Raw genomic sequence first — 23235 nt, 5'->3', positions numbered from 1 at the left:
TGACACTTCAGCAAGAAGACCAGGACTTTGATATTTTTAGTATTATTGAGGTGGTCACTATAAAGTCAAAGGGGGCAAAGACACGTAGAAATATAAAAAAATAAAAATAATTTATTTGACGTGTTAAATCACGTTCATGCTGGTAACGAGAGAGTGAGGCACAGCAATTTTTAAGCAGATTCCAAGAAGGCTTAACAGAGAAGAGAAAAGTTTCTCTATGAGAAATGATACTGTATTCCTTTCTTTTATAGAATACCGTATGCTATATTTAGAAATATTGGCATTTTTGAGAAATGATTATTTTCTGTGGAAAACACACTCTGAGACAACTGCTGCAGCAATGCCACCTGTAATTGTGCTGTAAAGACAGCGTAAGAGTCAACTCTGTAACCAGTTAAAATAGTAAGACACTTCTTTACAGGGACTGTACTGTCACATATAGATCATCACATTGGCTCTACCCATAATATAACTAATTGCAACTCGGAGCAAGAAGGCAAAAAAGGAAAGAAAGTGCAACACTGCTTTTAGAGCTTTTATATTTATATCTTTTAGGTGTACATTGTTCTGGAAAAGTGAGGCATGAGAACTAGTGTTCATTTCAAAGTGTCTGAGTGTATTCAGACCAAGCTTTTGAGTATATTGCTATTTTTCTTTCTTTTCCATTTTGCTTTTCACATTTCTCCAATCCCATCGGAGACAGAGGGGTATCTTCACTCTGCAGTATCTCCTCCATCAGGCTATGTTTTTTTCATAATGAAATTGAAAATAAATCGAAATCACTGCAAGACAGTAACTCAGTCCACAAGACAGCCAAGGACACATGCTTGTATTACAGTGGAGCAACCAAAGCTCACACCCCTCACTTTTAGTAGCAAAGAAAAAGGCCTGGGCAAAAGGAAGTGAAAAAAAATGTAGGAGTAAATGGGAATGTAAATATATTAGGCTTTGGCAGAAAAAAGTGTTATTAACAACAGTGAAAAGAAGAGTTTTCTGTCCTACAAGAGCTGATTAAAGAAATTCAGACATTAATGGATGTAACTTTTTAATCAATATAATTCCTGAGATGCTTTCCAGTGGCCATATAAATTACATTTTGTCTATGCCACTGGGCCAGTCTGATTTTAACATTTAGCAAGAACTGCAGCTCACGAAATAATGTCTGTGATAATAATAAAAGTATTTCCTTACACGGTGCTGCTTGTTTCTTCTCTATTGGTTCTTGTGCTTTATAAGACTGACTTTTAATCTTGTTCACCAGCATAAGGAGGCGACCTTTAATAGATGTATCCCGTTCATCTTCATCTTTCTCCATCGGGATTCCTGCAAAGCAAAACAAGACAAACACACTATATTAAAACAAAACTTCAGTAGAACTTAGTTCTCCTTGCAGATTTGAAAAGTAGTCTGTGTTCAGTCCAAAGCACAAGATGTACAAAATTGCTCTTTTTTTTTTGTGCAAAATTTTTTATTGTTTTACTGAATAGGAGATGGGGTGAGGTACCAGGAAAGGTTAGTCCCATGCAGCACAGCTGGGGCCACTGTTTGTTCAGCAGTAGAATTTGGTAATTCAATTATTTAACAAAACATCACTATTTCAAAACAAATGCAGCAGCACTAAGCAATAAATCTTGTACTAAGACAACTTTTTCTGTGAACAATTCTGCTGATGCTGACATTTCAACAAATTGCTAAAATATAAACTTCTGCTTTATTTTGGCAAAAAAAAACAGCAGAAGTCTCTTGTTAAATATAGACTTATTTTATATCATTTTGTTTATAAAGTAGAGCAGAACTATACAGAAGTAGTGTAGAACATGACTTGCTATTAAAAATATCTCTCTGTGTTCTAGAGATATATATAAAAAAAAAGAATTAAAAGAGGAAAAGATAAAATAAAAAATTGGACTTTGTCAACCCCTACCCACAATGAGGTAGGCTTTGCCCTGTCATCCCCATGTCCCCTCAGAGGCTGTAATGGTTGATCTCTGGTGGTTTTTAATGTTCAGTTTTATTTGTTAATAAATATGCCACAAAATTGACGTTCAGATATGGTGTTTTGTTTTATTTGCATAAGATTGTTTGTTTAGTGCAGGATTAAACTATGTTTTCCCCTTCATATATCTCCTTCAAATTAAACTATTATTTTTGACAACCTGAATGGTATCACTGCCACGGGGGAATGTAATCCCATAGAAATCCTGCCATCCACTGAGAGACAGGGAAGTTCAGAGTCACTGATGTTTAACCTTTTCTGCACTCTGAGTTCCAAAAATCTAATAAGATGACTAAAAACAACTAATCATGGTCCTGCTGTCCAAAGGTTTTCATCATATGCAAAATTATTTATACACCTTAATTTTTTTAACACTTTTTTTGTATTTTATCAGGTGTGACTGACCTGCAAAATCGGAAAATGTAAGAAAAATGTAATTAGATTTTCATCAAGTGTTTAGGTTCATTGTCTTAAACTAGAGCAGAAATCCTAAGCATTCAACCAGCACTCCAATGGAATGCTTAAGTCTAGGGATCATAACACTTAATTGTCTTTCATTGAGCCTGCAGGGCATTTCATGCTCGCCTATTGCAGCAGTGTATGCTGCCTTTGTGCATTGTAAATTCTTTAATCGATGAGAGCAATATAGGTTCAATGCGTTGTATTAAAAACTTTTAGATAGTAAGCATGACTAATAAAATAGCTCATAAAGTCTTTGCTACATCTGCATCTCACCACAGTGGAGCTGCAGCTGGTTGTGGAAGTTATAGAGCTCCTCCTGTATTTCTAAAGGACATGGACAGTCATCTCCAATGCTGAAAGTCAGCAGCATGTTGATCTGAAATGACAGAAAATATGAAGTCAGACAACAGTAAAACAAATTTAAGTTTCAATGACACTGCCTTTCTCCATTAAGGATATATGCATTCTTAGTGATGACTCATCCTGTTGTTGGTTTTTAAAGGTCATATCAACATGATGCATCAGTAAGATTCTCAAAAAGGAATAAATGTTTTAATGGATAAATGTCTCTTTGCAGTTGCATACCCGGTAAGTGACTTTTAATAGACAATAAACTAAAAATAGTTGTGCTTCTTCAGCTTGTTGTCTTCCCAGCAGTGCACAAGAGCTTTTTGCCTCCAAGCTTATTGAAAATATGGAACAGATTCAGAAATATTTGGGGCAAGGATAAGCTTTCAACCTCTTGAGGCCGAAAAGCAAAATTGAAAGACTAATGATTCAAATCTCTGTAGACTAACGTTAGGATCGAAAACTAGCCATCCATATGAACAAATTACTAGCACTTTGTAAAACACATGCACACAGTTTCAAGCAGACTGTCACAAAGAATTTCTTTTTTACACAAACTTTAGTTTCATGAGAAGCTTTTCTCGTTTATGTTGAATTTAAAAGGACATTGTTTGAAAATGTATCTTTTTAACTGCCTGACATCAATGATGCTATTTACATATGTTATCATTGGTGCATTTTTATCTTCACTAATAATCAGGCTCATACAACTGAAATTCTGCACTACTGCAGCACAATTTAGGAACATGCATATGGAGTAGCAGCACTAGAAAGGGTTTTACCATCCCCAAGAAAGTGAAAAAGAGAATTTAAAGGACAAATAACCTGGAGACATCAAAATGAATAAAGATCTGGCAAACCTTCTCCAGATGGAAGGAGCTAATGAAAGAGAAAGGTCTTCAAAGGGACGCTAAAGTTACAATTTTTCTCCTTGACAACTAAGTGAACTGTACTGCCTAAATTAGGGTAAAGCTAACTCTTTCCATTCAGTTCAAGTAGACAGTGATGTAGTTTGAATAGAAAGCATAACAGTAGATCTTGCACAGATACACCAATTTTACTGTTACAGAATTGTAGGTTTAGTAGCTTTCAAAGCTGCAACAAATGCTGGCTTTTTGTCACAGTAAATGTCAGCTTGTAGAGACTTCACTTTAAATGAAATAGTTATATCTGCATTTACAGTTACATGTTTTAGGAAGTGACAAACTATGGTATACTGTAGTGCTTGTTTATGTAAAATACCCCAATTTCAATGCTAGATGACAGTATTTTTTACATAATATCCCTTTAAAAATTTGTTTTTGTCAGATTGCAAGACAAACACTAAGTTAACAAGGTAACGTGTAAAACAAGGAGGTCTATACAGGTAGAGACTATTGTATATGTTGTTGATATTTTACCAGATTTGCTCTGAAGAACGATGGGACAAAATCTCAAAATCTCATTCATATATTTTGTTCTGTTCTTTGAATAAATTACAAATACAAGAGAAAGATGGATTCACTACATACTGTGTAAACACACAGGTGCTAATAGTGTTTTTTAATCAATTTCCTGTACTTCAATTCAAAAATACTTAATTAATCCGAAAGGAAAATTAAATGTTGTATTAAAAATATGTGAGTTTTCAGAATGAAATGAGTGAGCAGCCAAAATTGCTGAGCCTATTACTCAAATATAAAGATAGTAGATAAGGTAGTAGAGAATCAAAATCCTACACCAAACAAACATTATTACTGAATAGACAAGCAAAAGTCAGTATGTATCAATAGTGTCCTCCAAAATATTATGACATCACTGTTAAAAATATACTGTATTGAATTTGATCATCAGTTGAAACACCTTTCGTATTGGTGAACTTTTAGTCAATGTACTGGATGAAAATAAATTTAATAAGTCATAGAGAACAATATTTGTCCTTGATAGCTGAATTTTGTCTATTTTGCAAAACTTTTTAACAAAGGCAAACTGCAGTGAGAAAATCTCCAGGTTGCATTGTTCACACGATCTATGTGTGTATAGCTTTAAATGCACACAAACTTTTAAGTTTTGTATTAAAAACATTCATGCTATCTCACATTTATTTTTTATTCAAGCTTTTAAATGTAATTAGAGTTATTTTTAACTGTGAGTTTATATGACCTGCTCCTGAGGAGGCGATCTGAACTCTTTTGTCTTCTTTGCTGTAACAGCTGCAGACATATTGAGGGCCAGCATGAGCTCATTGTAGCGGAACTTCTGATTGTGCTGCAGTTTGGAGACAAAGCTGTCTGAAAACGACACAATGGCCTCAATACGGTGCTTCAGCTCGCAGTCGCAGAAATAATGAAGCAGCTCACACATCTGGGGAACAGACAAAGAAAGAAGATACAATTCTCAGAAATTAGGAAGGCTTTCAGTACATCTTTGTGTTCTGTTCAATCAAGGCTTAGATAACAAGTTCAAATTCCTTTATGCTTTTAAATTATGCCACTTGATAATTTCATTGATGAATGACTTCTCATACTGTACTGATATATATACTCAACACAGCAGTTTTTGAGTATGTGACTAAGAACAGAGCTGTCACCTTTCTTAAATGGAAATGTGTACTTTTTATTACTTTTTTATATTTACAGATGCCTTATAGTGAATCCTAACATTCTGGGGGGAAAAAAATTGGAATTTCAAAATGACATTATAGTAGATTTATAAGTGGCACATTCCAGATGTTATTGATGTTCATTTTGATGAGATGAAACACTGTTTCGTTTTATACTTCTTTTTCCATCATTACCAGTCGCTTGACGGGCTCTGGCAGCCTCTTCTCTAGAAGCCCCTTTATTGGCTGCTTGGCCTCTTTGGCTGCCTCTTCTTCTCCTGCTTCCACCGCTTTGCCTTCAGTTCCAGTAAGTCCCTCTTTTTCCATGGTTCCTGGGACCCATTCCACATGTGCATCTCTAAACACGTTCGGGTCAATGAGCAAAAGAATCTTTTGAACATCCTCGCTACCTAAAACACCCATCGTCAGCAAGGTGCTTATCAGCTTCAGGATGGGCACAAACTGATATTCTACGCCTCCTCCAACCGGATCTCGAATGTGGTGCCCGCCGCCTTGAACAGCTTCTGTCAGCATTGAAATAGCTTTTTCCTTAAGTGCATCCAGTGGGATTTGGGGACTGTACAGATAATCCCTCTTGGTGCTGATGAAGCATGGTGGTGTAAAGTTGAGGCGGGGTTTTAGGGAGGTGCTGAGCCCCACCCCTGGTGGGCTGTGTTTTTTTGTAGCACCTGAAAAAAGACGAATTGAACGCGTCTCAGCTGTGACTGGAATGATGAACTCATCTTTCATCATGAGTCTGGCCTTCTTGGCTGTCTCTAGGTGGATGCTGATCAGAACATTGTAGAAGCCCTCCCGTAGCATGCCGGAGAGATATTGATTATCGATGGTGTATAGGAGCTGTGACTGGTCCAGGTGGCTGCAGAGGGCGTGGGCAACGCGAGTGTTTCCCAGTGCACAGAGGGCACAGTAGAGCTTCAATGTGTGATAGTGGAACTTTCTCATGTCCTCCTGCTCTGACAGCTCCATAATGTCAACACACCTTAAAAGGAGAGCAGATGCACACAACATTTACTAAAATGTGCAGAGTCGTTATGCCAACAAATACATTTTTGAATAGAAAATCAAATCAGAAAACCGTAGTCTTTAAACCTTTTTTGTTTATATGTTGTAAGATTTACCTAGAAATATAAATATAGTTCAACTGTATTTTATTTTAAGCACAAATACAAGAACGGAGTTAGTTTTTATTTTCTCATAGAAAATTTGAAAAAAAAAATTAGGGTACAATTGTATCACTACTTTTTAATATCCATCCGTTGTCTCTAGCCAGTTATCTCTGAAGGGTTTGGTCGGGTTGAACAATACATCACCAGTCAATCAAAGGACATACAATAGAGACACAACACCACGCAAGGACACACTTTTACCAAAGTGAAATTAATAATAATAATTGAACTTTATTGATCTCACATTGGAGAAATTTACCTATGCACTGCCATTGTGCAGCGTCCGAGGAGCAAATGGGGGTTAAGGGTCTTGCTCAGAGACCCAGAGTGCAGGCTGTGGGGATCGATACAGCTACTTGCACCTTTTCCCTTTAATGAAGTCATTGTTGATCAGCTAAACTTTTTAACATAAAAACACTAAGGATGATTTCAATTTTTTTTGTCATTTTGTTGGCATTCTTTAGTGTAATCTCAGTAAAATGGATTATTTATAAGATTATAATCTTTTCTAATTTTGTTTTATTTATAAATGTTATGTATGATTGTGTTGTATTCTAATAGCTCATTAATAGCAAAAAAACCAGTGCAAGAAATCGTGCAGCTAATTCTTACTGTAAAGGAGCAATGACAACACTTCTGTTATCAAGTTTACTTTATACTACTGTAAGTATCAAAATATACTTTGGCCCAGCAAAACCCAACTGTAAAGCTCTTCATTTATTGATGTGTTACCCTTACTAACAATGAATTTATGAGCTGAATATCATTAGCGATGCTCGACTGCTACTCTCCTTCCTAGTTTATTTGGTATATGAATAATATCCATAATAATGTATAATTGTATGTTGTCTATTTTTACACAGCAATGTTCTACACTTTAAATTTGTTTTGTGCATAAATAAGAAATAATCACTAATAAAAATTCCAAAATTACATTTCTAGAGTTTCTGGTTCTTTGTAGCACATATAGGATATAAATCAAAACGTTTACTAAAAGGAAGGAAGGAAGGAAGGAAGGAAGGAAGGAAGGAAGGAAGGAAGGAAGGAAGGAAGTTGAGGATTTGTGTACTTTTTAATAAACAGAGCAAACAGCATGAAATCACTGCACAACCTGTTCTCCTCAGGTATGTGAACTGCCAACATCTGCAAAGGCTCCACACACTGAACCACCCAGCCTTGCCTCTCGTTCACTCTGGCTGTTTCTACTTTGAGGAAGATGTTGGGCATGCGGCTCCACAGCACTGCATTGATCGTCTGGACATCTAGCCGAGGCGGACACTGGGGCACTGGGTTTTTGTGTTCACTCTTAAAGATGGCTGATGACAGGGGCATTGCGTTCTGAGCGGCACAAGAAAATATAGCAAAACAACTTGAGTCTTTTGACTATGTTTTCAGTTTATAGAATGATAACAGTCTCTGGAATAGATAGAAGAAATAAAATGTTTACAACGGCAAAGGAAAAAAAAAAGGTCGTCATAAAAGGAAAAAAGAGTTTACCTTTACTTTAGCCAGCTCGAACTGAAAGAGGTTTGGGCTGGTGGGTCGGACGAACACAGCAGGGAAGAGTTTTGTGTTGGGTTCCACCTAGAAAAAAAAAAATCAGAATATATATTAATTTCAGAGTAAAAAAAATTTTTTATAATTTAGTAAGTAAGTTTCAGAAGGGGCAAGATTGCAGGCCTTGAAGGAAGCAGTTTAAACGATGCATCATGAAAAAGTATTATTTGATGATCAAGTGTGTGTGTCATCATATGAGTGTTGAATTACAGGATGAGTCAGTACCGGTTAAAGCCTTGCAGAATTTCAGCAAGGGAAAAATGTAAGAAGATTATATTGCTTGAAAGGCTCTCCGAGGTTTAGCTTTAAAGTACGTCCAGAAAAAGCACATTGCAAGTTCAACAATAAACGTCAGTGCTCTGTCAGGAAAATATGCAAAGCTGTAGAAAGACTGACTCTCCTGCTACAATCTAAACTGCAGAGAGTGAGCAGAGTGGGAAAATAAGAATGGAGCAAATTTAAAATTAATGACGTAGGTAAAAAATCACAAGTGTCAGGATATTGTAATCAATTTAACAAACTTCTTTAACTTCCATTACCGCATCTTTCAACAGAGATATATGTACAGAGAACCAAAAAATACATACACTTTTATATCTTAGGTTTAATATTGCCAAGCATTGGATAACAATCTACAGTATTGATTCGACAATCTAAACCTTCATATTTTTTTATTAGGCTTTAAGGACAACCTGTGGAAAATCATTTTAAAAAGGGGTAAAACATTCATGGCTGTAGCTGTCATGATCATGGCTCTGAGAGCTGACGTAATTTCTCATTTCATTCACCTGCTTAACTGTGCCCAGTTTCCAATTACCACTCATCTAATCCACCTGCTCCTGCTTCTATATATACGGCTCAATCCCACATCATTGAGGTTTAGATCATGTAAATCCCTTGTTTGTCCCACAATGGGGAAATTCACTCTCTGCATTTGACCCATCCCCTTTGGGAGCAGTGGGCTGCTATTGTTTGGTGCCCAGGGAGCAGTGTGGGGCTAAGGGTTTTGTGCAGGACCCAAAGTTGTGGCTGTGGGGATCGAACCAGGTACTTGCAACCTTCTCAGAGCACAAGCGCACTGCGCTAACCACTAGGCCAGCATTCACTGCTTATGCCATGGTTCATGTTCTCTATCTCGGGGGCCAGTGATGAAAGAGGTTTTAGTGTTTTCGTAGTGTTCATGACTTCCTGGTCCTTATCTGCCTCTTCTCCACTGAGCTTGCTCTGTTATTATCTTGGCTCAATGGAGAGAGTGAGATTTTAGTGTACCATTCAGAGTTTATGACAGTAATAATTAGAAGGAGTTGTGATAAGAAACACTGTGAAGACGGACACCAAAACGTTTTATTGTTTTTTTTGTTCTTGTTATTTCATTGCAGTTAAAAGATAAATAAGCTGCTGTGCAAATTCTTCTAAATTATGCATAAATTATACACTGGTGTGGTGAGAGCCAATTGGAGCCAACTGGAGCTTGACAAGCTCCAGACAGTGGAAAGCATTTTTAACTTCTCAGGATCATCATCCATTACCTCTTCCCTTACCATCCTCAACAACACTGTGTTTACTTCTGATCACTATTGGTTCATTGAAACCATGGTTTCTTGGGACTTGATCAAGTCCTCATACATAGACACCATTTAGAATATGGCTCAACTGAAACTACACTCTGCAAAAATTCAAGAAAATTCAAGTGGTAAAAATTTCTACAGGGACTGCTGGTTGTCTTCTACACAGCTGTTTATAGTATGTCCAATGCACATACATCACACATGGTTTGGCTCAGCAACTAAAAAGTACACATCCAAACAGCCATAGCTAGTCATACTGTATAAATAGGGATGACCTGCTCTTCAACCGAAACTAGGATCAGAGAAAGGGCAGTTATAATTTCTGCACAGCACACACAACCTGTCAACAAATTCTGCCTCCTAGAAACATTTAAAGAAAAAACTAATACAAAGAGTATTTGCTGATAAAGCCCACTCTGATTGTGTGAAACACCTCAGTGCCGAGGGTAGAGTAACAGCCTGCAGCATCATACCACCTTCACCATGCTAAAGAACTTATTCAGTCTTACATTTGAAACATCCACTTACTCTTCCTTAATCCTTGTGTCTAGTACTAAACAAGACAATCGTTGTCTCATCTGATCATCATTTTTTTACTCAGTAGAGATCTGGATTGTTGATAATTTGAAGCAAAAGTCAATTTCTTGTTTTAGCAAAGCCTTTAATTCACATAAATGTCGATGCTGAGCTTATATACATTCCTCACAGGAACAGTTAGGATCCAAGAAAAACTTTTTGACCCCTCTACTCTTAGCAGAAGTAAGTCAATGTTCACTTTACAGCTGCAACTAACAATATTTTGCATATCGATTAATCAGTGAATTATTTTTTCGATTAATGGAATAATAATCAGAAGCAAAAGGTTTCTTAAAGAAAACTTTTTTTTTCTATCAAATTAATCCAGGCAAAACTTATCCACTTGAGGAGTCCTGGATAGAGCATTTTCACAGACAGGTTTTTTTTATGTTAAATGCACGTTGTTTAAATACATTTCTTTTTTTCTTTTTTCTTTTTTTTTTACAATTTTGGTTTAATTACTGCTCTATCAACTGTCTTTAGTTGCTCTGTCAACTAAAGACATGTTTTAGAGTCTTTACACTCCAGGTAACAATTAATTGATTACTGAATCAATTGATGATTATTTCAATAATTGGTTAATCATGATTAATCTGATTAAATGTTTTAGCCGTTGTTAACTTATTACAAACTTGTTTTAATTAACAAGCTGTATTTTTGGCTATATCCAAAGCTGCCCCTTAGAAATAATTCTAAATGAACACAAGAAAATTCTTCTTATTATATCTATTGAAAAAGCAGGGTTAAATCAGACTCTAAAATATATCTTACCAGTATTGAAACACATTATGACACTGCTGGGTAGAGAGCACCACTAGGAATATTTTCTGACTTAATATTACTCCAAGCAACTTATTATGTATTTTGGAATATATCTCCTTAGATTTTTGTGGTAATTTTGTTCAACTTTTTAAATAATTTATTTTTAGCACTGATATAGAGTTACAAGGTGTGTTTGTAACATGGAAAAAAATCATAATCCCTTAGTGAACCAATACCTGGTAGGATGTGGTTATCTCCTTTCCGTTGACAGTGAAAGTGACAAGGCCAGTGGCGAGGTCAATTAAACATCCAATCACCAGGTCAACATTGCTGCGGCTGGTGGCGTGAGTAGCACTGTTCACATCACCACCCCACACCATGTAGCAGTTACTCCTCTTCACACTGTTTTTGCATGAGAACATATGGACATTTATCAGTGTTTAGAACACAAAACATAATACATGAAATGAGAAAAAGGAGACTCGCCTTTCATGGACTCGCCCACGTTCATCCCCCAGGGTTACAGTCACTGTTCTGTTCTTGCTTAGGTTGAAATTGTTGCTATAATAATGATAATCAGGGGTAACCCATCCAACCCACACACAGGAAGGGTCCTGACCAGCGAAGATTCTCACTGAGTGGTAATACTATTATAAAATAAAGCAAAGTTAATGAAAAATGTAGGTGGCAAATCAGGTATCAACAGACAACATTTCTAATACCGTAGTGATGCTGCTGTAATCCACTCGTTTACTCTCCTCACTGTGCCGCACGGATCTCAGTGGATATCTACACAAGAACAATTTGAACAGGTTATTATGAAGATTACTTAATATTGTATTTCATACAAAAAAAAACTTCTCTTTGAAAGGTTTGCATGTATTAAAAAGCATGCAGCTCAGATTTTCATACAGGGTGAAAAGCGATTTACTTGTGCAAAGCAGCAGACAGCAGTGCAGACATTTTTTAGTTTGCATCTTCACGAATCTTCAGATCATTTTCTAATCACCAAATCATTTGAATTTATGGGTGGGGGATATACAAATAAAATATTTGTTTTGATGAGTTGGAGGTAAATACAGCTGTTTAGAACATAATCTTCCTATAAATCTAACCATTGTTCCTGTGCACATAGGTGGCTCGGCATCTCAGGAGAAAATATCTAGTGCAGTTTTTGCTATATTCATATTTTTATTTTTGTTTGTAGCAAATTGAGATACTTATGTAAAGTGCATTACAATGATATTGTTCATTATTTTAGTGCATTTTTTGCTATATTCATATTTTTATTTTTGTTTGTAGCAAATTGAGATACGTATGTAAAGTGCATTACAATGATATTGTTCATTATTTAATATATATATTGTAAGAAGGTTCTGAGTTCGATTCCTGGCCCAGGATCATTCTGCATAGAGTTTGAATGTTCTCCCTGTGGATGCATGGGTTCTCTCTGGGTAGTCCAACTTCCTCCCACAGTCCAAAAACATGACCGTTAGGATAATTGGCTTTTCTAAATTTTCCTTAGGTGTAAGTATGTGTGTGTGCATGGTTGTGTGTCTTTGTGTTTCTCTGTGTTGCCCCCCGATAGACTGTGACACACCTCTCGCCCACTGACTGCCGAAGATAGGAACTGGCCCCACCGAGACCTTGACAGGACTAATCAGGAGAAGATGGATGGATATATATATATCTATGGGTGTGTGTGTGTTTCACAAATTCATTTTGATAAATTTGAATTAAAGTTCTCTCTAAGTCACTTTTAAATTAAGCCTGGTTGTATATATTGTAGTCTTAGCATGACTTGAATACAACTATTTTTGTAGGCTTTGGATGTTTCTTGGAGAAAATCACCGATAGAGCTGTATTGCTATGAAACATACAGAAGAGGTTAAGAAAAAAAAAAAAACTTTTGAAGGTGTTTAAAGCAGGGTTAGGAAATAAAACAAAAGTCTAATCCTCATGAAACCTGGACCTATTGCAGAGCACTAAACAACCCATCATCTTAGAATAGAAAGAATGGACAAGAACAAGAAGCTTTGAAAAGCATATTTGAGAGATCTGCAGAGATTAACAGCTCTGGAGGACAATTTCTTAATTGGACAGCTACTAATTGTCTACTCCACATATGGCTTGAGGTAATATAATATCCGTTGTTGGAAGATAGCCATGAGGTCCAATTTGCAGTTTGCTAGACAGCGTAAATGGGAAAGAGAAAAACATATAGGAGAAGGTGGTCTGATTACAAGAGAAAACCAAACTTGAAAAAACACTATGTGGTGGAAAACTAGCACAGTATTTTACTCTAATCAAATAACCCCTACCATGTTGCAAGGTGTTGGCAGCAACATACTATTAGGACTCTGTGGACTACAAGAAGAAAATTTCACTTCCTATTAGGACTCACAGCCTTAAATAAACCTCAGCAGCTAAATAATCAAACATGAAATCCAGCTGTAGTTGCAGCGAAAGATGATTCTAGAGAATGTTACTTTAGTAAAGCTTGATAGAAATGAATGCCACACTTTTGATTTCTTTTTAATGCACTGCTTGTCTTTCATATTTTGATGATACACATATATTCTGTATATTCTCTCACAAAAAATCAAAATAAAAAAAAGGGAATTTTGAATTGTAAAACAACAAAATGTGTAAGCGAAAGGGGATGTGAAAACTTTTGCATTCATATATTTGTTAAAGATCCGGCACCTGTGTTTAACCTTGAGCAAATCCTCTTCATGCACGCCGTTTATGTCCACCACTGGGCTCTGCTTGAAGAAGGAGTGGAACTCTACTGGCATGCTGAGACGACAGAATACCGTGTCAGCATTACTGTTCTGGTTGCCAAATGTCTTATGGGTGACCTTCAGACATGGGGGGCTGTCGATAGTACCGTCAATCCTTGTTACCTACAAATGAAGAAAAACAAATTCAGAACTTCATGTTTTTGTATTTTTAGCTACTACATTTAAACTGAAAAACTTTCATCTTACTGCAATATGGTTGTGGTCCTTTGGCACATTGACAAAAGTAGGCAGACGCTTACTGAACCACATTGTGACTTCCCTGTTCATGTTGACTGCAAAAGGTTCGAATCCCTCTTGTAGGCCACATGTAGTGTAGTATTTGAAGGTACTGGCATCTTTCCCTAGATTCATACGACCCACTTGAGCAAGGCCAAGACTGCAGACTGGAATAAATCCTGAAGGGTAACCATTGGAAAGAAGTAAGGAGGAGAGAAGAAGACAAAGAAGAAGCTTTAAAAAGAGAAACTTAAAGGACATGAGGAGTATATAAGATGAATTAAAGTCAAGCCACCATTTGAAGGAACCCTTTTTGTCAGATTAAGGAAGATTTTTAGTAGTATATTTCTTTTTTTATATTACATTTTATGGGTAATTGGTTTTCCTATCATTAGATTCTTTGACTTTACCTTATCAGTCTACAGTTAGTCATCACTCATATTTTTAAATATGCACTTTCTCACCATCCTCAGTTTCAAAGTCAGTGAAACAGAGTTCAGAGCCCTTGGATGTAATCAGGATCTCTCCGTTAAGGGTAAAAATCATAGACTTGTCCTCCATGTTGATCATGCAGCCAACTACATCTCCAGCATGCCAGCAGCGCCCAAACAATCTGCTACCCATGTTCAAACAGTGGCCCTGTGTGCATCACATGAAGTAACAGACTTAAAAATGAAGATGACATCGTTGGGGAATAATTTAGTTCTGATTGAACACTTACCCTATATCCATCGAATACGAAAGCAAGCTTATCTGTACCAAGCTCCACATCGGGTTTGCATCCAGGCCTGGCCCAGCCTACTCGCATGTCTCCTCCAGTAACAGCTTCAAATTCAAAGTACCACTTTCCAGTCTTCACTGCATATGTCCTTTCCACTCTGAAGAAGCGGATCTTATCAATACTGAGTCGTTCAACCACTTGGCCTTCAAAGTCAAAGGCCGTGACAGATAGTGGACAGAAATAGAAACAAACACAAGACACCATTAATTTGTAAATTATTGTAATTGCCTTATGGTTGGAATTAAACTCTTCACGCCCCGTTTTCTCTTTCTACTTAAATAAATAAAGAGGCAAAATTGATATATTGCAAAGTCAAATGAAAATAGACATATTGTAATTAAAAAGACTTTTTACAAAAAAAAAAAACTCAGCAACAGTATACTGAAAAGCAAAGGTGAGACTCACCACCTTCCTGGTCTGAAGGCTCTATGTTGTATCCATAACCAATCATGGTGCGGATAGCCTCCCGCAGACTGTCCCTGTTGGACTTCTTGGTACGTTCATCCAGTAGCACATAGGGAACCAGACGAGGGTTACGCTTACTCTTCAGATCCTATGTAGAAAATGTAAAGGAGTCTTTTTTGCATGTGTTTAATTAGTTAATTTTACAGACACCAATAGCTGTCTCATTAGTCTTATGTTACTGACAGTTGGTCAGTCATAAATAGTGTGTTGTGATAACTTTCTTGCCAGATCTATTTACTTTTCTATATTTATCAAAGTTAGACAATTCTTACTTTGGGGTTAAAACTGCTCACTATTTTCTATTTTCCTATTTTCATTTTTCATTTTCACTTAATCCCATGACACAATAATGTATGATTGAAAAAAATGTAGCAGTACAAATACAAATATTTGATGACTTATAATGGATTTTTATAGCTGAAGGAGTAAAACTTGTGTTATTGTTCAAAGGTTGAAATTCATACCATCAGAATTCAAATACAGTTATTTCATTCTTAAACTTCTTAAACATCATTTAATAATATAATGTTCAATTTCTGTGAAACAAGTCCTCTTTTTTGTTTTAAGTAACATTCTAATTGTTAACCATAAACATGAAAATGATAAAATAAACCATTTAAGTAAAACAAAACAGTTTTCCTGAAATAATTCAATATTGTATGAATTTTCTATTTTATAATTTTTTACTGGAATATTTTAACTGTAACAAAATACCTTGCTATGATTTTACCAAACGTACATGAAGAAGTTGTTATTCAAACAGAATTTTACCCAAGATCTTATTTAATGTGTGTTTTAAATCGTCTTTTGTTTCATTAGATGTTTTATCCAAATTATTCAATTCATGTCTCTCAACTTTTATGCTAAGGATTAGTCAGACACTCTTTTCTGTTTTAAAGATAAGTAATAAAAAGCAAAATCTACTCACTTGCTTAGCAAATGCAGTGTGTACATGGTCTTAGCACTTATTGTTTTTCATAAAATTCAATTGTTTTCTGTGCAACATGTTTAGCCAAAAGCAGTACCGTCCTGTGCACTGAAATGTTTTATAGCAAATACAAAATATCAGGCCCAGAAGCACATCATCTAAGACAATACCTATAACTGGGTTAAATAAAAAATGAAATTGGGACAAAAATCTGCTTTTCAGAAGGAAAATGTAAAAAAAATGCAAACCTGCTGAATGCCATAGGTCCATCCCTGCTTGATGCGATCTTTTGCCCACACATTGTGTGCATTCTCTGCTAGTTTGTCCACCAGCAGCTCCTGACCTGGCGTCAGTTTGATGTCAGACAGGTCCAAAGGGGATGGTTTATAGCTGTTGGACATCATGTAGCTACAACGGAGAGAAACATGGAGTTACCCTACTTCAGATATAAATCTGTAGCACAGGGGGATATATTTTTTCTAGATATTTACCATCAGTTGTATATTTTAGCAACAGAACAGAATTTTAAATTAACTTTAATATATCTTTTGTGCCTTAAATGGTTGGAAATACTTAGCATGTCTCATGCAAAATGTCCTAAGATGCAGTTTATATCATCCTTTCAACTAAGCAACCAGTTCTTTGTGCTTTTAAAATTGTGGAACTTACTTCTTGGGTAACTTAATTTTTTTCAGGGAGTCCTCTGCATTTGGATTCACCTGAACAATGCGGCATCCTAATGCTAGCAGGGTCCTATGGAAAAACAAGCAAACAAAAATGTAAGTTTGTCTGCAGATGTTCATTTCATTAACAGTTTAACATCATTACTGATGAGGCTGCCCATCTTAACAAAAATTAAGAAAGATCACTGATTCACTTAGAATAAATCCTAAACAATCCTCCGGAAACGAGGGAAGGTGCACTTTACAGTCATTCTTCACCTCTTCTGACCCTTTCTGCATTATGGGCAGGACATTTTACTGTAGAAGATCAGGCTGAATGACATTATATTTGTCAGGCTATTTAAGAAACATTTTAATGAGCAAGGTGTAAAGTATCAAAGCAAAACTTCCATCATCAAATATCGCTGCGCTTAGAGCAGCAAGCAAGATGTTTGTGTGCAATCTCTAAAATACAGTAGACATACATATATACCTAATTTATAGCTGAAAATATTAAGACTAGTTAAACTTAGACTCCTTTGTCAAATTAGAAAGACAAACATCAATGCATTTCTTGTGTTTTTTATGAAACAAACACAGTAGTGCATAATTGTGAAGTAGTAGGAAAATTGGAAAGGATATATTTGGATGATACTCATGCAGTTTGCTGTAGTTCGTGGCAGGTAAATTGGCAGTGTGACTTATCTTTCTCTTACTATATGTCTATCATTTTGAAATAACAAAGAACAAAACTTCAAACATAAGTAGACAGAAATTTACAGATAAACCTTAACTTACTTTAGAGTTTCTGTTGACATCTGCAGGTTGTAGTTCTTCTCTGTCTCTGGCAGCTTGCAGAAATCAACAAGGCATGGATGCTGTCGTTTGTTATCATCTCTTATCTGTGGGGATAAAAACATGTCAGAGTTTGTGCATTTTCATCACTGTTACTCATGATTAACAACATCTATTTACAACGTATTAAAGGAATGTAAATAAATGTAAATGGAAACTATATCCTTGTAAGTCACTGTGAACTAACAAGGGCGCAGGCATGAGGCCTACGTTAGGGGTGCAACTGCTGGCAGTGAAAACGCATTCTTCTGTAGTGGACATGTTATGGAAGAGGAACAAGGGAGCATGTTTTCTTTAGGGAGAGGAATAGGGGGTGTGCGGCTGGAACACTAAGCGCTTCAATGTATCATTAAATGCTACAAATTATGCCAAATAATCCCTTTGGCAATGCTGCTCATTAAAGGCAACATGACAACAGTGAGTATTTGCTAAGAAAACATGCAAAGGCTATGTATAAATATGTACAGTTAAAAAAAAAAAGTTTTGTATTTTGCATTGCTCAAAGACTATCGAAAAGACTGACTCAATTTGTTTCTTTGGCTCTTGGTCACTTCAGTGTTTTTCCAGGTAATGACATTTTGTGGCTTATTCACAGGGAAGTCTTAATGAAGTTTTGTTTGGCATGTTATTTGCACAATTTTGCACTGCAGAATGTAAATATTAGTGCTTGACATGTTATGTATGAACGTTATTACTTGAGTTGTTTCCTATCAGCAGTAGAAAACTAAACAAAAAGTCTTAGCTTAACAAACCTTACATGTTAACATTTCTGAAAAAATTAAAAACATCTGGATATTGCAAATTAATCACAAATTCTTCTGAGCATGATGTCCAATTAACATTTCAAATTCTCCTTCACATTAGCTTATATAAAATGTGCAAATAACAGCATTCAGTTGTTACAGAAAACAAATTAACATGACAGAATTTGTTTTCTACTTAAACAACATAGAAAGGATTCATGTATCAGGTGTATTTAGTTTTGATAAAATCATTCCTAGGTAATATAGGAATATGCATTCACCAGAATTTTGCTATGTTATGCTTGATCAGTATAAATCTCTGATCGGCCAGTTGAAAGCAATGCACTTACTATTGTCGAGGTAGTACTGCAGCTTTTTTTGTGTTAAGCAAACCACTGTATAAACCTGTGCAAATATGTAACGTTGGAAAAAATATGTAACATGTTAAACTATTTCTCCATTTAGGCAACATTCAAAAAGGTTTGTTTATTAACTGTTTTGATTGTTGGGAGTTTTCTTTAAAAAAAATAATAAACTAGAGTTTAATTTTGGATTGTCACACTGGAAATACTCTTTCTTTATATAGGTGAAGCAATAAGTGATGACTTACACCAAAACACACATAACAACAGGTTTACAATCTATGAACAAACTGGGCTGAAGCATCTACATGGCAGATATGGAAAGCAATGGACATAAACAAAATGACTGATCTTTTTCCACTTACCCTCTTTTTTAGGAGTGAACAGCAAATTATAGAAGAGAAAGCAAGATGACGTACAGGCTTTTTGATGTTATTACTTCCTAAAAGTAATGTTTTTTGTTCATTTTACTTAGTCTTTTTTTCTTCCTTTTTTAAAATATGCAATACGGATGTTAATCTCTTGACAAATGTGAAAGAAATGCATGGAGCATGCTTTTTTATCTTTCAAAGTGATAAACTGGAGAAAATACTGGAACAAATGTCTTACCTTGCCGTAAGTCCACCCCAGTTCAATCTTATTCATGCCCCACAGTTCATGTATGTTTTCAGCCAGCTTGTCCCGTACTTTCTCCAAATGAGGTGGCATGAAAACCTTAAGCAGAGAAATTAATTTTGAACTATTCTTGAAGTGAATGAGGCTTCAAACTGATATCTTCAGCTTACCTGGCTAGTCTCCACAGGAGTGGGAATAAAGGAGGCCTGTGAGGTGAACTGGGTGTTTCCAAGCAGATCACGAACTCCCTCAACATCTCTTTTATACTCTTTTACCGGCTCTACCTTCATTTTCTCCTTTGGCAGCAGAGCCTCATAGCAGGGAGCATAACTTGACGGGGGCAGGAACTTAAAGTCACCATGACGGCCACCCAACAGGAAGCGTACTCTTGAAATAAAAAAAAAAAAAAAAAAAAAATTATCTTGTATTAACGAAAAAAGAGCTGTAAGAGAATGTTTTTTTGTTTTTTTGTTTTATATAAACATATAAAAAAATATTCCAATTAACATGACAGAACACAGCAACAACACCGAAAGGATGCAACATCTCCTAAGCCCATTTCTACTAGGGACTGAGAGAAAACCAAAAAAAACTTCACCTCAAGGGGCTTCCAAAAATAGCTTCTCGAGTACTAGGGATGACGTCACCAAGCCTTACTCTGACTGCAGCCCTCAGTTAATGAGCAGAGTTATGACTGTTGCTTCACATGTTCCAGTCCACGTTCAGTGGGTCACTTCCAGGCACAAACGTATAGGTCTCTACCTAATTGTCTGTGTTCACACTAGCATTGTAGATATGTAAATAAACAATATTAATCAGTATCAATCAGTCAACTCTTATTTTATTTTGGAGGATTTGATGCTCTTTTCATTTTTAACATGCATATTTCAAGAACAGGGTCAAAACAGGCTCCTTTGTAGTAATTGTGTGGGCTCAGACAAAGCATTAAGATTATTTAAACTTTATTTCTGAATATTAATATAAAGGTCTGGAGATTATTTTAAATGATTGAACTTACTTTCTTCGAGCCAGACTCTACCCTCTATAGCCTGGATCACATGACTGCATAGTTTCCATAAATTTTTTGGACAGCCAATAATTACTTTATACAAACAACAGGAGGGAAAATGATCAATTATTTAGAGAACCAATGTTAGATTCAAAAGTCAGCACCAGAAATAAGTGCTCTGCAATTAGGTATTGATATAGTTGATATCTACTGCTTCTGTGAGTTTTAATCTGGTCAGCAGTCATTATGTGGTCAGCATGGGCATTGATATTTATTCTGTTTTATTGATTTTAGTCGTACTGTGCATGGGTCATGGTTTTCTCATAAGAAATATTTTATTGTTTTTGTCCAAGATGTTTCCAAAGTATCATAACTATTCTGAAATTGTGCCTATGTCAGAGACCGGCATAAATATACAGTAACAATACTTCCTCTGTTTTCATTAAGAAATTTCCGGAAAACATGGCTCAATTATAACTTGATGCAGGTGTAAATATTGGAACAATAAATTGAACGTGAAATCTAGACAATTATCAAAAACTTTTAATTAATTTGTTTGAGCGTCCAAAAATGGTTATTTGTTATTGATATTAGATACATTTTCACACCTTTTAAAGCCCCTTGGTCTTATGGTTTTGGTTCTGTTAAAGTTTTTTCTCTGAGTTTTCATTGGTCTTATTTCCATTTTTGTGTTCTAGTTTTTGATTGTATTTGAGTTCTTATATATTTCTTGTTTGCCCTCTTGTGTCAGTCTCCTTTTCCCTAGCTCCCTTCTTGCCTCTGTTCACACCTGCTCCCAATCTGCTAATTTGCCTGGTATTTGTTTCTCTCTCCCATACAGTATATCCTCCTCCTGTTCAGTCACTCTTTGCTGGTTTGTTGTCATTTTTTGCCCCCTTGTTAGTATTCCTGGTTCTCAGTTTTTGTGTATTTTCTGGATTTATGTTTTGTTTTTTTGCTTCTGTTGAACTTTTGGTTAATTAAATCTTCAAGAAACCACTTCAGCCTTTGTGTCTGCATTTGGGTCCTGTCAAACCTCCACCCCACCGTGACACTTAGAATTTTTCCAGAGTTTCTTTTGAACTTTGAGTGCTGCTTGAATAATCAACTAAATTAACATACTACGTACTGTAGGTACAATCAGTGATTAATCCCTTTGAGGGTTTTTTTCTCAGGCTTTGTAGGTTCTAGGTAAAACATCACGGTCTCTGTCAAGAAGAATATATTCAACTTTTATCTCTGAGCAGAAGGGAAAAAAACTCACTTGACCCCTGCAGAGAAGCTGACAACAGGAAAAAAGAGTCCGTCTGTGTTAAAGTTTTCAAACATGCCCTGGACCGGCTGCCCGTTTATCCTGAAGGAGATGCTGGGAGCTCCCAAGTCTAGACAACAGCTGACCACATCTTCTGAAGTCAAGATATGTTGGTTCACAGAGGCAACAGCCCGCGGGATACGACCTGTTCGGGAGGCACATTCATGAATGTGTGAATGTGGAACTGTTGAACGGTGCTGGCAGAGACAAGATCTTTTGAACAGACACAGGATGGAGCACATTAACACGCCTCTACACACAGTCTGGGCAAGGAAATTCCTCCTGCGAGGTACTGACTGTCTGCGTGTAACCTGGCTGATTCCCAGGCATACTGCTCATCTTTCATTTGTTAGGTTAGAACTGCAGTTAACACACATTTTCACACATTTCTTCCTCTCCTCTCACTCACCTGACCAGAGGTGAAGGCCATCAAAGCCATACGAGTAGAGGTCATCCCCAACTCCATTGCCCCCCCAGCCCTCCCCTCCTCCAGGATAGGGTGCATAACCTTTGCTGTTTGCCCAGCCCACTCTCAGGTGGGAGGGCTCGCTGGTCACAAAGTGGTCCACCTGGTCAATCATCAGTTCGTAATACCACTTTTTATACTGAGCAGAGCCCTCACTGACTCCCAGGAAGATGTTTGGTCTCATGCTGTAAATGAAGAAGTAAGTGAAGGATATTGTCAAGACTACAGCATATGCAATTTAATCAACAATGATAGTGAAAATCAAGTAAAAAATGAGAGCATATGGTAGCAGTATTGCTTTGAAATACATATAAATAAAATCTGCAAGCGTAATAATGGGTGTCGTTAAGTTTTAAGATAGAAGTTTAGATTTTTCAAGTCTGTTAACTCCTATTAGGCCTATATTTCTGCTGTTGCACTGTACAGTTCTATTTTCTCACGGTGATGCCTTGTGTTTACTAATGTGGCACTAGCTAAAGTTGGACATTATGATGGTACAACTCTGATTGATAAGAAAAGTCAGATGCTCGTAATTGGTATTATCGAATTGTGTAAAGCATGGGTAACCAATTCAAAATCAATGAGGTCCGAATGAAGAAAATCATCAACCAGTAAAGGTCCGGAGACATTTATAATTATAATCTGTTACTTTAAACAGAATTTAACACTGAAATAAAAAGCAGTTTTTTTTTATGCATCCATGTTATATATTGAATTTTTAATAAAAAATATTAAAAAAAAAGAAATATTTGTGTTTTTTGAAGTAGAGAACAACAATCGTTCAGTTCGGTATATAGACAATTTCCTTATTCACATATTCCATATAACACCTGAACTGACCGTTTGTTTTTTTCTTTTTTTATGGCTTAATGAGAGAAGTGGGCCTTAGGTTGGCCTGCAACGCTTTTAAACCCCAGGTTTAAATGGCGACAAAGCCATTCTCAAGCACATATCAAGGTGCTCATTCGTGAGCCTGGATC

The 23235-nt window shown here is 36.3% G+C and overlaps 1 protein-coding gene across 13 annotated transcripts in view; it reads right to left on the bottom strand.

The window, feature by feature from the left end:
- Positions 1-23235, bottom strand: part of ryr3 (ryanodine receptor 3) — a 134713-nt gene that overhangs the window by 51016 nt on the left and 60462 nt on the right. For 8 of the 13 annotated variants that reach the window (XM_015373714.1, XM_015373717.1, XM_015373724.1 and 5 more), the window contains 22 exons: positions 22199-22440; positions 21742-21934; positions 19639-19855; positions 19463-19567; positions 19219-19221; positions 17692-17795; positions 16901-16984; positions 16480-16639; positions 15244-15391; positions 14779-14981; positions 14522-14696; positions 14028-14236; positions 13744-13943; positions 11760-11826; positions 11524-11684; positions 11274-11439; positions 8072-8158; positions 7686-7912; positions 5583-6387; positions 4949-5149; positions 2732-2834; positions 1192-1323 (listed from right to left, as the gene is read on the bottom strand). In XM_015373714.1, the coding sequence (XP_015229200.1) occupies positions 1192-1323; positions 2732-2834; positions 4949-5149; positions 5583-6387; positions 7686-7912; positions 8072-8158; positions 11274-11439; positions 11524-11684; positions 11760-11826; positions 13744-13943; positions 14028-14236; positions 14522-14696; positions 14779-14981; positions 15244-15391; positions 16480-16639; positions 16901-16984; positions 17692-17795; positions 19219-19221; positions 19463-19567; positions 19639-19855; positions 21742-21934; positions 22199-22440 (3992 nt within the window). The remainder of the gene's footprint in view (positions 1-1191; positions 1324-2731; positions 2835-4948; positions 5150-5582; positions 6388-7685; positions 7913-8071; positions 8159-11273; positions 11440-11523; positions 11685-11759; positions 11827-13743; positions 13944-14027; positions 14237-14521; positions 14697-14778; positions 14982-15243; positions 15392-16479; positions 16640-16900; positions 16985-17691; positions 17796-19218; positions 19222-19462; positions 19568-19638; positions 19856-21741; positions 21935-22198; positions 22441-23235) is intronic. The other 5 variants (XM_015373726.1, XM_015373728.1, XM_015373725.1 and 2 more) reach the window with 1 other exon arrangement.

This window comes from Cyprinodon variegatus, unplaced genomic scaffold (genome assembly GCF_000732505.1).
Source record: "Cyprinodon variegatus isolate N-32 unplaced genomic scaffold, C_variegatus-1.0 Scaffold91, whole genome shotgun sequence".
In the NCBI taxonomy this organism is placed as follows: Eukaryota; Metazoa; Chordata; class Actinopteri; order Cyprinodontiformes; family Cyprinodontidae; genus Cyprinodon; species Cyprinodon variegatus.
The sequence above is the reverse complement of the archived record's forward strand: the minus strand, read 5'-3'. Positions and strand labels throughout refer to the sequence as shown.